The sequence below is a fragment of the Oryctolagus cuniculus genome, chromosome 9 (assembly GCF_964237555.1).
Source record: "Oryctolagus cuniculus chromosome 9, mOryCun1.1, whole genome shotgun sequence".
NCBI classification, from domain to species: Eukaryota; Metazoa; Chordata; class Mammalia; order Lagomorpha; family Leporidae; genus Oryctolagus; species Oryctolagus cuniculus.
Genome location: NC_091440.1, coordinates 112,466,882 through 112,482,099, shown reverse-complemented (window position 1 = coordinate 112,482,099; position 15,218 = coordinate 112,466,882). Strand labels below are relative to the sequence as shown.

At 42.2% G+C, this 15,218-nt stretch overlaps 1 protein-coding gene across 7 annotated transcripts in view; it reads left to right on the top strand.

The window, feature by feature from the left end:
- GUCY2C (guanylate cyclase 2C) overlaps nt 1–15,218 on the top strand; it is a 118,844-nt gene that overhangs the window by 72,409 nt on the left and 31,217 nt on the right. For all 7 annotated transcript variants that reach the window (XR_007921053.2, XR_011379003.1, XM_051850284.2 and 4 more), the window contains 5 exons: nt 78–164; nt 2,549–2,681; nt 5,061–5,198; nt 10,420–10,508; nt 13,466–13,557. Coding sequence is in view for 5 of the 7 variants with exons in the window: in XM_051850284.2 (XP_051706244.1) it covers nt 78–164; nt 2,549–2,681; nt 5,061–5,198; nt 10,420–10,508; nt 13,466–13,557 (539 nt within the window). In the remaining 2 variants the exon portion in view is untranslated. The remainder of the gene's footprint in view (nt 1–77; nt 165–2,548; nt 2,682–5,060; nt 5,199–10,419; nt 10,509–13,465; nt 13,558–15,218) is intronic.

Genomic DNA, 15,218 nt, shown 5'->3' with positions numbered 1-15,218 from the left:
GATCATTCTCTGTCTCCTAATTCTCTCTCCACAGTATATTACTTATAACAATTCATCTTCTCTTCCCTCCTATTCAGGAAGTTTTAAATGACACAATTTCCTACCCTGATGGCACATTCATGGACTGGGAGTTTAAGATCTCCGTCTTGTATGACATTGCTAAGGTAAGAGACCTATGAACACACACACACACAAATATGAAAATTAGATGTAGGAAAACATCTAGCAAGCTATTCAACCTCTCATGTACATTGGTTTCTCCACCTGAAAGATAATAATAATAGAAGCTATGTCATAGGGTTGTTGTGAGGACTTTATGTAATAATGTATCTACATACTACAAGGCCTAGTACAAGTAATTATTCCATATATATATATGTATTGGTATTATTAATATTATATTTGGGGCCAGCGCCATGGCTCACTTGGTTAATCCTCCGCCTGTGGTGCCGGCATCCCATATGGGCGCTGGGTTCTAGTCCCGGTTGCTCCTCTTCCAGTCTAGATCTCTGCTGTAGCCCGGGAGGGCAGTGGAGGATGGCCCAAGTGCTTGGGCCCCTGCATCCACATGGGAGCACAGGAAGAAGCACCTGGCTCCTGGCTTTGGATTGGCGCAGCACTGGCCGTGGCGGCCATTTGGGGAGTGAACCAACGGAAAGAAGACCTTTCTCTCTCTCTCTCACTGTCTATAACTCTACCTGCCAAATAAAAAAAATTGTTAATATTATATTCTTTGTACCCTGGATATGGGACCCACATTTTCATAATTTACCAGAAGTCAAAATCATATAAAACTTCCAGGAAGACAACTGAATCTTCCATTTTTTTTTTTCAAATTTGTATTTATTTGAGTCAAAGAGGCAGAAAAAAAAAAAGACATACAGACAGTAAAAAAAGAGAGAGAGCTCTCATCTGCTGGTTCACTCCCCAGATGCCCACAGTGGTCCTCAGCCAAGAGCCAGGAACACAGTCCGGGTCTCCCATGTATGTGACAAGAACTCAACTTCTTGAGCCATCACTGCTACCTCCCAGGGTCTACATTAGCATCAGGAGCCAGAGCTAGGTATCACACCCAGGTACTCCAATATGGGGCATGGCCATCTTAATCAGTGTATTAACCACCAGGGCAAAACTCTGCACCCAATTTTATAAGATAAAATATTGAATACAGGCAGTTGTCTTGCACACAGCAATGATAAATTTGGACATTTATGTTCCCAGAATCATATGACAAAGAAGTAGATACCAGTGACCAGGGCTTCATTAAGGAATGAAGAAAACTAGATCCAGAGAGGGAGCTGTTCGTTACAGTCTTGAATTAGCTGAAAGTTCTACTAAATCACAACCAGTTCTGAAAAAACTATTTGCTACATCATTTCACTCCTGTGATCCTGGCTGAACACTAGTTCCTGCAGTGACAGCTCTGGCCAGCAGAGGGAAGCACAACAGCCCAGAACAGGCTTCCTTTGGAAAACAGAATGGATGAAACATTTCATTTTGAGATAGAATGAAGCCTATTCGATTTTAGGAGATAATCTAACCCAGTCCCTCCATTCACAAAGAAAAGCCTTAATATTCATATTTTAAAATTGAGGTGGCAGAAGACTAGAACATACCCAGCATCACAGACAAAATAAGTGAAGTAGAGGGGGTGGTTGGCATAGTGGTTAATTCTGTTTGGAGTACCTGAATTCAGTATCAGAGTCACTGGTTTGAGTCCTGGCCATTCTGCCTCCCATCCACCTTCCTGCAAATAAATACCCAGGAAGCAGCAGTGATGGCTCAAATACTTGGGTCTCTGCCATCCACAGTGAGAGACTTGGATTGAGTTCTTCACGCCTGCCTTTGGCCTGGCCCAGCCCTGGCTCTTGCAAGCATGTGGGGAGTGAGCCAGCAAATGGAAGACATTCCTCTTCCTCTGCCTTTCAATAAAAAAATTGAAGTAGAAACACTTAAAAAAAAGAAAAGACTTTGCCTTCTACTATATTCAACTATTCAACTAGGGTTTTTAGAAAACTGACTTTTTACTTTATCATCTAAATAGACTTGAAAACTAGATATGTTGTGCAGGCAAATATTTGGGCTTTAACAACAATTTTGAAGTAAAATTATTGAGAAATGGTGTTTGGAACAGTGGTTAAGACACCACTTAGGATGCCTGCTTGCCGTATTGGAGTGTCTAGGTCCAAGCCCCAGTTCTGCTTCTGATTCCATTTTTCTGCTAGTGCATAGCAGGTAATAGCTCAAGGGCTGGGTCACCCACACAGGAGACCTGGATTGAGTTTTGGATTCCTGCCTTTAGCCTGGCCCCATACCTAGTTGTTGCAAGATTTGGGGAGTAAGCCAGAAAGTGGAAGATCTTTAGCTGTCTGTCTCTGTCTTTCAGATAAAATAGAGGAAAAAACTTAAGTAAAATTAATGACACTAAATTTAAAATCTGATGCTGTGACTACATGCTGAAATGGTTTTCAAATGTCCCTTCTTTAAAATAACAAATCTGCTGAGTGTGTCACATTTCTTTGTTTTCCTGTCATCTGAAAACTTCTAGGGGATGTCCTATCTGCACTCCAGTAAAACAGAGGTCCACGGTCGTCTGAAATCCACCAACTGCGTGGTAGACAGTAGGATGGTAGTGAAGATCACAGATTTTGGCTGCAATTCCATTTTACCTCCCAAAAGAGGTTTGTAAATGAATAATTTTTATGAGTTTCTCACCTGGGCTTTTAAAATTATTTCAACCCCATGTAGTGTGCTTGGGTGATATTGATCATAAAATTAATACTTGGAGCAATAAGAGGCAACAGCACCTCATACTTGTCATTCAATAAATACTTGTCCTCTGTGGACGATATTGTCTTTAGTTTTCATCTATGTGTTCCTTGCTATCCATGAGAAATCATGAGGAATGTCTTGGTTTGTGGAAGCAAAAATGTGTGAAAACTTATGAAAGTTAGAGCTGGAAGAGACCATAGAGATCAATCAGTCTAACCATCTTCCTTTGTAGAAGAAAGAACTAAGACTCAGAGGCTGAGAGATTTGACCAGGAAGATAGAGTACAAGGAAGTCCCACTTTCCATTCTGGATGTCACTCATTTATCCATGGTAATAGGAAATGATAAGGAAAAACTCTTAACAGTAAAATGTGTTCTCACTCATTCTTTTTAAGATCATGGTGAGGATAAAACAACAAAAGAAAAGATAAGAAACATGATTTGCAGGCCGGCGCCATGGCTCACCAGGCTAATCCTCCGCCTGTGGTGCCGGCACACCGGGTTCTAGTCCTGGTTGGGGCGCCGGATTCTGTCCCGGTTGTCCCTCTTTCAGGCCAGCTCTCTGCTGTGGCCCGGGAAGGCAGTGGAGGATGGCCCAAGTACTTGGGCCCTGCACCCCATGGGAGACCAGGAGAAGCACCTGGCTCCTGCCTTCGGATCAGTGCGGTGCGCCAGCTGCAGCGCTGGCCGCAGCAGCCATTGGAGGGTGAACCAATGGCAAAAGGAAGACCTTTCTCTCTGTCTCTCTCTCTCACTGTCCACTCTGCCTGTCAAAAAAAAAAAAAAAACAAAACAAAAACAAAAAAAAAATGTGATTTTTAAGGTATAAAGGGCATTTCAAGTACAAAATTTACTCTATTTATGATAACTCTCAAACAGCCTCAGAAATCTAGCACTCATTTTGTCTCAAAATACTAACTAGATCCAAACACTAAATTCTGTTTCTACTTTGCAATTCTTTACTTAATAAAAGAAAATTTACATTTCTGCTGCTACTTCCTCAGTCTGGCCAAGCATAATGTGATATTGGAGTCAGTGCATTCAGTTCTTGTTGAAGACCTGCTGGGTGCCGGGCATGCTCCATGTGTAGGAGAACAATCTTCCTTAGATGACTCACCACAACATAAATCAGAGGAATTTCAAGTCAAATCCTGTCCTCCTGAACCTCACTCTGTAGATGTATCCATGAAGTCCGTTCCCTGAAGTTCTAGCATAAATAGATTTACTGACATTTTCTACAACTTCAACCCTTTTGGGTCAATTGTACATGAGCCCTAAGTCTCACAAATTCTCAGTAATGAATTCAAAAAGTCAACGTTAAGCAACAACAACAAAAAAAGCAAGATACATTTGAATGTAGAATCAAATGAGGAAAATGGGCTTCATCATAAACGGATCATTTACCTGACATCATGAATCTATACATTGTGCACTGAAACTGCTGACCATAGAAATCTTAGAGAAAATTATCTTACAAGGAGATAGATGTTCTTAAGAAATGTCAAAGGATGTTGAAGGAAAATTAACTGCATGTGCCTGTTGTTGTTAAGCAAGATATGTGATGAAGTTCAAAACACAAGTATCTGTAGGAGCTGAACACAGGACACGGGAGCTTTTCATTGTTGTGATGTGGATGAGATGTAAAAGCATTAGGGAGTGGCAGGGACAGTAGTAAAATGTGAGTAAATGACATGCTTTTGTCTTAATACTGTGGTAATGGAAAAAAACTCTCTAGACACTAGATCACTTGGAGGCTACCAGTATATTATGCCAGGAAAATATCAAAGATATTATCTGTGTTTAAATGTGCTGCCTTTATCTTTTAAAATATATATTTGATATATATATAAATAATTCACATAAATATATTTACATACATTTTAATATCGGTAAAATTTGTAAGAATGCTCATAGTTTCATTCTCTATGCCCCATAGCTATTAAATTCCCCACCCTCTCATATTCTACTGCAGTCATTTAACATATTTACTGAGCACTTACTATACTCAGGGCCTTGTTGGGTACAGACATTGAGGGTTTCCAGGAGTATGAACCTTTTGGTTTGAGAACACATTGCCATATGATACTACTCAAATCCTGGACTTCTCTAGCAGCTGAAAAAGTGAATGTGTGTTCTACCTCCTGTCCCATGCATTAGAATAAACTCCTTAAAAGTGACCACATCAATTCAAGCTGCCCCTATTCAGGGTAGAGGGTATAGGCTGAATGAACAAAAGAGCAAATGAGAGGCCTCCATTACCACTCCTCTTAGCCAAATGTCTCATCACAGACCTGTGGATGGCCCCGGAGCACCTCCGCCACTCCAGGACCTCTCAGAAAGGAGATGTGTACAGCTACGGGATCATCGCACAGGAAATCATCCTGCGAAGAGAAACCTTCTACACGCAGAGTTGCTGGGACCAAAATGGTAGGCCTGAGCCCCTCCACCTGCCGTTTTACTGAGACCCCAATCAGTCATCTGCAAAGGGGTGTGAAAGGTTTAAATGTTAATGTGTTCTGGAAGTCCTAAGACAATGTAGGCTGCCAGGTGTCTTTGTCAGCTTTACTGCTAAATCATTTAACCTTGCCTTTGCCCCCTTTCCATCTGACTCCAATGAGAGAAGGAGTCTGCTCGACAGCTGCACTAGATCACCGTGGCTGACAACTTAGGAAGTTACTGCAGAGTTTGTGGAAAAATGGAATTAAAAGTATGAGTTTATTTGGAAGCCAGAAAAGTTTTGAAATCCATGCATGGCTTTTTAAAAATATGCATTTTTCATGTGTTAGGGAAAGAAATGTTTTTCCACCAAAAGTTTTTTTTTAATTTAAACATTTTATTGAAATAAAGTACACATAGCAAGAAATGCACACAAGTGTACAGATAAATGAATTTTTGTCCTCTTAGCACACTCATAACTGACACCCAGATTAAGAACAAAACATTACTAGTACCCTGAGAGTCTTCATGGTTCCCCTTCTCTGCATTTATTTAATGTGGGGGAAAGGAGACTGTATTGTCATTTACATGGTATGATTAAGTGAAACAATATTTATAACTACATGCCAAGTGATATGACAGCCACACAATTTTTATATTCTCCAAATATATTAACTTCCACAAATAAGAGAAAATGTGATATTCTGTCTTTCTTAATCTGACTTATTTCACTTAGTATAATGATCTCCAGTTGCATCTATTTTGTCTCAAATGTCAGGATTTCGTTCTTTTTATGGCTGAATAATATTCCATCAAGTATATGCACCACATTTTCTTTATTCAGTCATCAGTTGATGGACATCTAGGTTGATTTCATATCTTAGCTGTTGTGACTTGAGCTGTTATAAACATCGGAATCCAGGTGCCTATTTCATATACTGATTTCATTTCCTTTGGATGTATTTCCAGGAGTGGGATAAATGGGTCATTTGGAAGATCTATTTTTAGTTTTCTGAGAAATCCCCACCCTGTTTTCCATAATAGTTGTTACCAAATTGTGTTATTACCAACAGTGAATTAGGGTACCTTTTTCTCTACACCCCAGCAGTGTTTGTTATTTTTAATTTTTGGGTAGCTATTCTAACAGGAATGAGGTGATGCCTCATTGTGGTTTTTATTTGCATTTCTCTGATGGCTAGTGATCCTGAGCATTTTTCCTGTGTCTTTTGGCCATTTGTATTTTTTTCTTTGAAAAATGCCTGTTTATATCCTTTGCCCATTTCTTAACTGGATTGTTTGTTTTGTTATTTTTGAGTTTCTTGAGCACCTTATATATTCTGGATATTAATCCCTTATCGGACACATAGTTTACAAATATAAATATATTATCCCATTTAAAAAATATTTATTTGAAAGGCAGAGATACAGGGAAAAAGAGAGATCTTCCATCCACTGGTTTACTCCCCAAATGACAGCAATGGCTGAGGCTGGGCCAAGCCGATGCCAGGAGCCAGGAACCTCCTCTGGGTCTCTCCCTGGGACATTCTCCACTGCTTTCCTAGGATCATTAGCAGGGAGCTGGATTGGAAGCAGAGCAGCTGGGCTGGAACCAGTTCCTGCATGGGATGCTGGCCCTGCAGGCTGTGACTTAGCCTTCTGTGCCACAGTTCTGCCTCCATTATCCTATTCTGTCATTTGCCTCTTCACTTTGTTAATTGTTTTACTTTCCTTTTGCTATGCGAAAGCTTCTTAGCTTGATGTATCCTATTTGTCCATTTTTGCTTTTATTGCCTGTGCTTCTGGGGCCTTATGCAAGAAATCTATTCCTATGGGAAATGTCCTACAGCATTTCCTATGTGTCTTTCTCTAGTAATTTGATGGTTTCAGCTCTTAGGTTTAGATCCTTGTTCCATTGTGAGTTGATTTTTGTATAGTATATAAAGTAGGAGTCTTTAAAATTTCTGGAAATCCAGTTTTTCCCAACACTATTTGTTGAAGACTGTCCTTTTTCCAGGAAACAATTTTAGCTTGTTTGTTGAAGACTAGTTGGTTGCGTATGCATGGGTTAATTTCTGGGGTTTCTATTCTGTTAATTTTTCTACATATCTATATTTGTGCCAGTACCAGGCTGTTTGATTTTAATAACTCTGCAGTATGTCTGGCATTGTGATGTCTCCTGCTTTGTTTTTATTACTTAAGATTGTTTTGGCTATTCTGGGTCTTTTATATTTCTATATGAATTTTAGGATTGTTTTGTCTAGTTCCATGAAGAATGTCTTGGACTTTTGATTGGAATTGCAAACTGATCTTCTGAGTTCTTTTTGGGGCATTTTATTAATCTCCTTTTTCTTCACAATCCAATATTAATGCATTATTGTGTTCCTTTTTGGAAGTCACAAAAAAATCAATAGCATTCTTATAAATCAGCAATGCTCTGAGAAATAACTTACAAGATCTGCCCCATTCACAATAGCTATAAATAATTTTAAATATCTTGGGATAAATTTAGCCAATGATGTGAAAGATCTCTATAATTAAAATTATAAAACATTAACAAAAGCAATGGAAGATACAAAAAAACGGGAAAATCTTCCTAGTTCATGGGTTGGAAGAATCAATACCATCAAAATGTCCATACTAACCAAAGCAATTTACAGATTCAATCAAATTCCAAGGACATTCTTCACAGTACTACCAAACATTTTAGCAACAAAATAAACTCATATCTGGGGCTGGCATTGTGGTGTAGCAGTTAAAACCACCACCTGCAATGCAGGCATCCCATATGGGCATCAATTCGTGTCCCAGCTGCTCCACTTCCAATCTAGCTCCTTGACAATGACCTGGAAAAGCAGAAGATGGCCCAGGTCATCCTGTTCAATCACATGGGAGATCTGGAAGAAGCTCCTGACTCCTGGCGTTGCCCTGGTCCAGTGCTGGCCTTTGTGACCATTTGGGAAGTGAACCAGCTGACGGGAGATCTCTCCCCTCACTCCTCTCTGTCTCTTCCTCTCTCTGTGTAACTTTCAAATAAATACATCTTTTTTTTTTTTTTTTTTTTTTTTTTTTTTTTTTTTTTTTTGACAGGCAGAGTGGACAGTGAGAGAGAGAGACAGAGAGAGAAAGGTCTTCCTTTTGCCGTTGGTTCACCCTCCAATGGCCGCCGCTGCAGCCGGCGCACCGCGCTGATCCTGGCAGGAGCCAGGAGCCAGGTGCTTTTCCTGGTCTCCCATGGGGTGCAGGGCCCAAGCACCTGGGCCATCCTCCACTGCACTCCCTGGCCATAGCAGAGAGCTGGCCTGGAAGAGGGGCAACCGGGACAGAATCCGGCGCCCCAACCGGGACTAGAACCCGGTGTGCCGGCGCCGCAAGGTGGAGGATTAGCCTATTGAGCCACGGCGCCGGCTACAAATAAATACATCTTTAAAAATAAAAAGTCATATCTTTAGTTCCATTTTTCCATAAACCTTTTGAAGTACCTTCATACATATTTTAGTTCTTACTAAGAGATGATCTAGAAGGGTTTTTGTTCACATGTCCTTTTAGGGGAAAATGCTTCATTTCAGTCGTCCTGGCTTCACTTACTGAGCATTTACAATGTGCCACCTTTTCATTATCTAGGGAAAAGGGAGAGTGACTAAGAGTTGCGTATTGAACAGAGAGAGCCTACGAAAGGCAATGGTGTCTGAGTTGAATTTCAAAATGGTTGGTAACCTGGGGCAGGCATTTGCACAGCTGGGTTCCATCCCAGCCTCACTCCTAATTCCAACTTCTTGCAGATGCATACGATGGGAAGCAGCTGATGGTGGATCCAGTCACCCACACAGGAGACTCACATGGAGTTCCTCACTGCTGGCTTCAGCCTGGCCTGGCCCTGGCTGTGCAGGCATTTGGAGAGTGGACCAGGGAATGGGAGGTCTATTTAAAAAAATATTCATTTATTTGAAAGGCAGAATGACACACAGAGAGGGGGAGAGAGAGATCTTTCATCCACTAATGGCTGCAACTGCTGTAACTGGTCCAGGAGGAAGCAAGGAGCTCCATTAGGGTCTCCCATATGGGTGGTAGGGGCCAAGCACTTGGGCCATCTTCCACTGCTTTCCCAGGTGCATTAGCAGGGAGCTGGGTCAGGAGTGTAGCAGCCAGGACTTGAACCAATGCCAATATGGGATGCTGGAGTTGCAAGCAGTGGCTTAACCTGCTGCAGCGCGCAATGCTGGACCCATCTGTATTTTAAATAAATACCATCTTTAAAAATTGAAGGAAAAAAAAAACCTAGGGGCCAGCATTGTAACAAAAGCAGTTTAAGCAGCCACCTGAAACACTGGTATCTCATATGAGCTCTGGGTTCAGATCCTAGCTGTCCTTGCTGCTCCACTTCTCATCCAGCTGTTTGTTAATGTACTTGGAAAAGCAGCAGAAGATGGTTCAAGTATTTGGCCCCTGCCACTGATGTGGGAGACTTGAATGAAATCCAGGCTCCTGGCCTTGGCCTGTCTGAGCCCTGGCCACTGCGGCCATTTAGGGAGTGAACCAGCAGTTGGTAGATCTCTTGCTCTCGCTCTTGCTCTCTCACTCTCACTTTCTCTCTCCCACCATCCCATAACTCTGCTTTTCAGATAAATAAATATTTGAAAACAAACAAACAAAAAAAACTGAAGAGTTTGTAGCCTAACCTTAAAGTAAACTCTAGATTCTAAGTGGGATAAAATCCCTCCACCTGTCACTCATTCACTGGACACCTAAGTTTTGCACTGGCCAAGGCTCTGCAACACTCACACTCACACTCCCTGGGCTGCACAGCTATCCAGGGCCAGTGAGCCAATCCAGATTTTGCTGCAACTTTTTTCAAAAGAAAATTATTTATTCAAAAGGCAAACTGATAGACAGGGAAAGAGAAAATCTTCCCATCCTTTGGTTCACTACCCAAGTGGCCTGGGGCCAGGTGGGAGCCAGAAACTCCATCTGGGTCTCCCATGAGGCTGGCAGGATCTAAGCACTTAGGCCATCTTCTGCTGCTTTTTCGGGTGCATTAGCAGGAAGCTGGATGAGAAGTGGAGCAGTAGGGACTCCAACAGTACTATAATGGGATGTCGGTGTCACAGGTAGTAGCTTAACCTGCTGCACTACAACATCACCAGACCCTGCCACAATTTCTTCATGCTGTGTTCTTTCTTGGAATAAGAATAATGAATTATTCTTATCCCTTCAGAGAAGCTTTTCAGAGTGGAAAACGCCAACAGTATGAAACCTTTCCGCCCTGACCTATTCCTGGAAACAGCCGAGGAAAATGAGGTGGAAGTGAGTACATCCTCCCTGAGTCCAATCCCTTGGCTTGCTGTAACTAACGACCCGCAGGGTGGTGGATGAAAAGCAACAGAAATGTAGGCACTTACAGTTCTAGAGGCTGGAAATCTGACAACAAGTTGCTGGCAAAGCTGCTTACTGCTCCCATCAGCTTCTGGCAGTTACTGACACTCCCCAACTGGTGACCACACCCTCCAACCCCTACCACTTCTCTTCTCTCTAGTCCACCTCTACCTGCCTCCTGTTAGAACACAGGTGACTGCATTAGGGTCCACCAAGATAATCCAGAATAATTGCCTTGTCTCAAAATCCTTAACTTCATTACATCTGCAAAGACCCTTTAACAAGTACAGTCATCCTCACAGGTGCCAGGGAGTCAGACACAGGTGTGCCTTGGAGGCCATCATCAGCCTACCACACTCTCCATGCCCTTCTCCCCTCCCCAGTTCAAGAAAGAGCTGCCTCATAAAGCACACATCACATTCTTTAGTTTTTAAAGAAATACTTCTTCTATGTGGTGCAATGGTTGGTTTTGATTTTTTGTTTGAAAATCAGAGAGGGAGAGAGACAGAGCTCCTACAGTTGGTTTATTCCCCAGATGTCCACAGGCTGAAGCTGGGAACCAGGAACTCAAATCTAGTCTCCCATGTGGGTGGCAGGAACTCAGTTACTTAAATCATCACCACTGCCTCCCAGGGTCTGCATTATCAAGGAACTGGAGTCAAGCTGGAGTGGGGAATTAAACCCAGGCCCTCCAGTAAAGGACAAGTTATCTTTACTTGGCCAAACACTCAACTCTACAATCTCAATTTTTATGAACTAAAAGAACAAAAAACTTAATGTGATATAGTTAGGTTTATAAATACTACTACTTATTTAAAAAGAAATATGCCAACATCTAGGGGGAAAAGGAGAAATGTTCTTTCACACCTTTTACGCTTCCTCTAAAGGAAATGGAGTGTTTTTTCCTCTCTACATTTGCTTATCTTTTTAATCCCTCAAAAAGGTTTTTAAGATCTCTAAAAAAATCTATTTTTTTCTTTAGTATTTTGTCTGAGATTTATAACTCAAGAAGATAATAAGTATTTTTCAAATATAACGGTCGGGGCCGACGCTGTGGCACAGCGGATTAAAGCCCTGGTCTGCAGTGCCGGCATCCCATATGGGCTCCAGTTCAAGTTCTGGCTGCTCCACCTCTGATTCAGCTCTCTGCTATGGCCTGGGAAAGCAGTAGAAGATGGCCCAAGTCCATGGCCCCCTGCACCCACATGGGAGACCCAGAGGAAGCTCCTAGCTCCTGGCTTCGGATCAGCGTAGCTCCAGGCCATTGGGGAGTGAACCAGTGGATGGAAGACCTATCTCTCTCTCTCTCTCTCTCTCTCTCTCCTCTCTCTCTCTCTCTGCCTTTCCTTCTCTCTGTGTATAACTCTGACTTACAAATAAAATATATCTTTTTAAAAAACCAAATATAATGGTCTTTGATACACACACACACACACACACACGTTTTGTTCTCTGGGATAAAACTAGGCTCATTTTCCTTCAGTTCACAAGCTCCTTGCCAGGAGAGTTTTATAGCCAGACTCTGTAGGGCAGGAGGGACCGTAGCCCTCTCCTCCGCCCTGTTTGACAACAGTAAATCCAGGTTGCAGCCCTGAGGTCTGAGATGCACATGCTCCTCTCATTCCTTCCTTTCCTCCTGCTTTTCTGGGTCTTGGGAATTCCTCCCCCTTCAGTTTCTCAACACCCACCACCACCCAAGTCTGATGGCATCCATACATTTTACACCTTTTCCACTAATGCACCATCATCTTCCATTCAGTTGTGTAGGTGGACAATTCTGGAAGTGGAAATGCGGAATCAGATTTCCTGTGTGGTTGCTGGTTCAAATAGAATATAGCCTAAGCTAGATCACTGCTCAGTTCCTGAGCAGCTGCCAGGGTTCCCTGTGTCATGATGCAGTCTGTTGTTTCTGGCTCTTCTGTTCCAAGGTGGTCAGCAGGTCGTTTACCAAGACAGGGGCACCACCTACTGGTGAGCATGGGCAACCCAAAGCTGTCCCAGGGCTCTAACCAGAGAATGATTGAGGCAACCTACAGGAAGAGGGATTGCACCCAGGATCTTTTTTGTTTGCTTGTTTTCATTCCATTTGAAAGGCAGGGAAGGGGTGGGGAGAGAGAATCTTCTACCCACTAGTTCACTCCCCAAATGCCTATAAAAGCCAGGGCTAGGCCAGACTGAAGCCAGGAGCCAGGCTCCAGGTCTCCCACATGGGTCACAGGGACTCAAGTATTTAGACCAATGCCTTCTGCCTTCCAAAGCTCATAGAAACAGGAAACTGGAATTGGGAGGAGAGCCAGGATTCAAACCCAGGCGCTCCAATATGGGTTGTAGGCATCCCAAGTGGCATCTTAACTGCTGCACTAAATATCCGCCCCTGTCCAAATCTTTTATTTGCCAAATCTGGGAACCCAACTAAGACCACGTCACATACAAATTAAATCAGAATCTCTTGAATTGGAGCCCAGGCATAAGACATTTTATACTTGCTTCTTGTGCCATTCTTGTGTCTGCCAGGATCAGACAGCTGTCCATCTCATTCTGAGTCACTTGTCTCATATGCACTGAGCCCAAATAGCCTTTTGCCATGCCCAATATAAACCCTGCACACATCTGTAAAGGACTGAGTCTCTCCCATCAACCCAGGCTCATCCAAATTGGTATCACATTTTTCATTGAATTCACCTAAGGGAATGACTGGGTACAATAGTGTAGGTTGTGATGCCTGACAAACATTGCAGAGAACTGGGTGACTCTTCTCCTCATTGTCAGAATTGGAAATATTTTTTCAAATATTCCCTGTCTGAATTTCTCCCATCAAGAAGAAGGTCAGAGCCTACCTTGACTGAGTTTACCATCCTCTGAGCTAATCTGCCCCTTCTGTCTTCCAGGTATATCTACTTGTAAAGAACTGTTGGGAGGAAGATCCAGAGAAGAGACCAGATTTCAAGAAAATTGAGAATATACTGGCCAAAATATTTGGGTATTGTTGACATTTTTACTTTTCTTTGTTAATTTCAGATTTTTCCTTGATAATTGACATCTGGAGGCACACAAGAATGAAAATACCTGTTCATTTTTTTAAAATTCTCATAAAAACTAAAGTGGCATGAAAATTATTTTCTCAGAAAAATAATAACTTGAAAAGTTAAATACTGAAGGTCAAGTTTAACTGATTAAAAAATAAATTCTGATGGCCATAAAATTGTCTGTTAAAAATGGAGTTTCCTGGTTGGGCTCTTGGCCTAATGGTTAAGGCACCCATGTCCCATATCAGAGTGCCTGGGTTCAATTCCCAGCTCTGGCTCCTGATTCCAGCTTCCAGCTTCATGCAGGCTCTGGGGGGCAGCAGTAATGGCTCAAGTAATTGGAGTCCTGCCACCTATGTGGGAGACCTGGATTGAGTTCCTGGTTCTCAGCTTGGGTCCCAGTCAGGGGCATTATGGGCCTTTGCTAAATGAACCTATTTATGACAGCCTCTCTCTCTGCATCTCAAATAAATTAAAAAAAAACTTTTTTTTTAAATCTACATTAAAAAATACAGAGTTTCCAGACTCTTCTGTAGATAACTGGGATTTAGAAGTCTAACATAGGTCTGTAGAATCTCTAAAGCTCCTAGATAATTCTTAAGATCAGGAAGCTTCTTAAGATCATAAAGTCTTTAAATCATCAGCTTTGGCCCTAGGTATTTAAGGCCTGTGTCATATATCTGAATTCAGGGTCAAAAACAAAAAGCGGCACACAATTATCTAGCAATATTTAGTTATAGATGTCCCACAGCACGTAGCATTAAGTTAGGAGGGAGATCCGATTTCCAGACTAGGATTTGATAATAGCTTGCTGTGGGACACAGGGTAAAATGTTTACCCTTGCTGGGTGTCAATTTTCTCATTAGTGAACAACAAGATTTCTATGATTCCTTCCAGCTCTGTCTATAGTTCTCATTAGGTCAGAAGATTCAGATACTTCCTGAGGCTAAAAGCCCAGGGGCTGGAGAGGACGTGGAATGAAGGGAATCAAAATGTGGTTGTTGTTGGTAGAATAAGTTGTGGGAGGGGAGCAGGAAGTAATGAAGGGTTTCATTCTTGCCCGTTTTCACTGCTGCACAGACCGGTAAGATCAATGAGGTTGGATGTGTGACAGCTGCGATTTAAACTCATGAAGACCAACTAGACCCTGATCTTTCACTGTTAATGCGATGGTTCTCAAACTTTCTTCACATTAGAACCACCTTAAGGAGCTTTTAAAAACTTCTGATGCCTGCTTCTTCCCCAGAGAGTCTGATGTAATTGGTCTGGGCACAGGCTGGCACCATGGGTTTTATAGCTTCCCAGATGATTAAGAAATGCAGTCAAAGCTTAGAAAACTGTTTTAAGTGAATCGATTCTTCACAGAGCAAAGCAATCCATTGTCATTCCTTCCGCCTTCTCCCTCCCTATTCTACCTGACAAGCCTCTACTAGTGGGTGCAAGTAAAGATCCCCTGGGAGCTTGTTAAAAAAAATGCTTCTTAATCCCAAACCTAGCAGTTTTCAGTCTTCTAGGTCTGGGGTAGGATCCAGAAAGGAGCTTGATTGTTAACAGACATCCTTCCGTGTGGGGATTGAGATGTGGCCATCTCCCCATGGGAACAGCAGTGGCAACG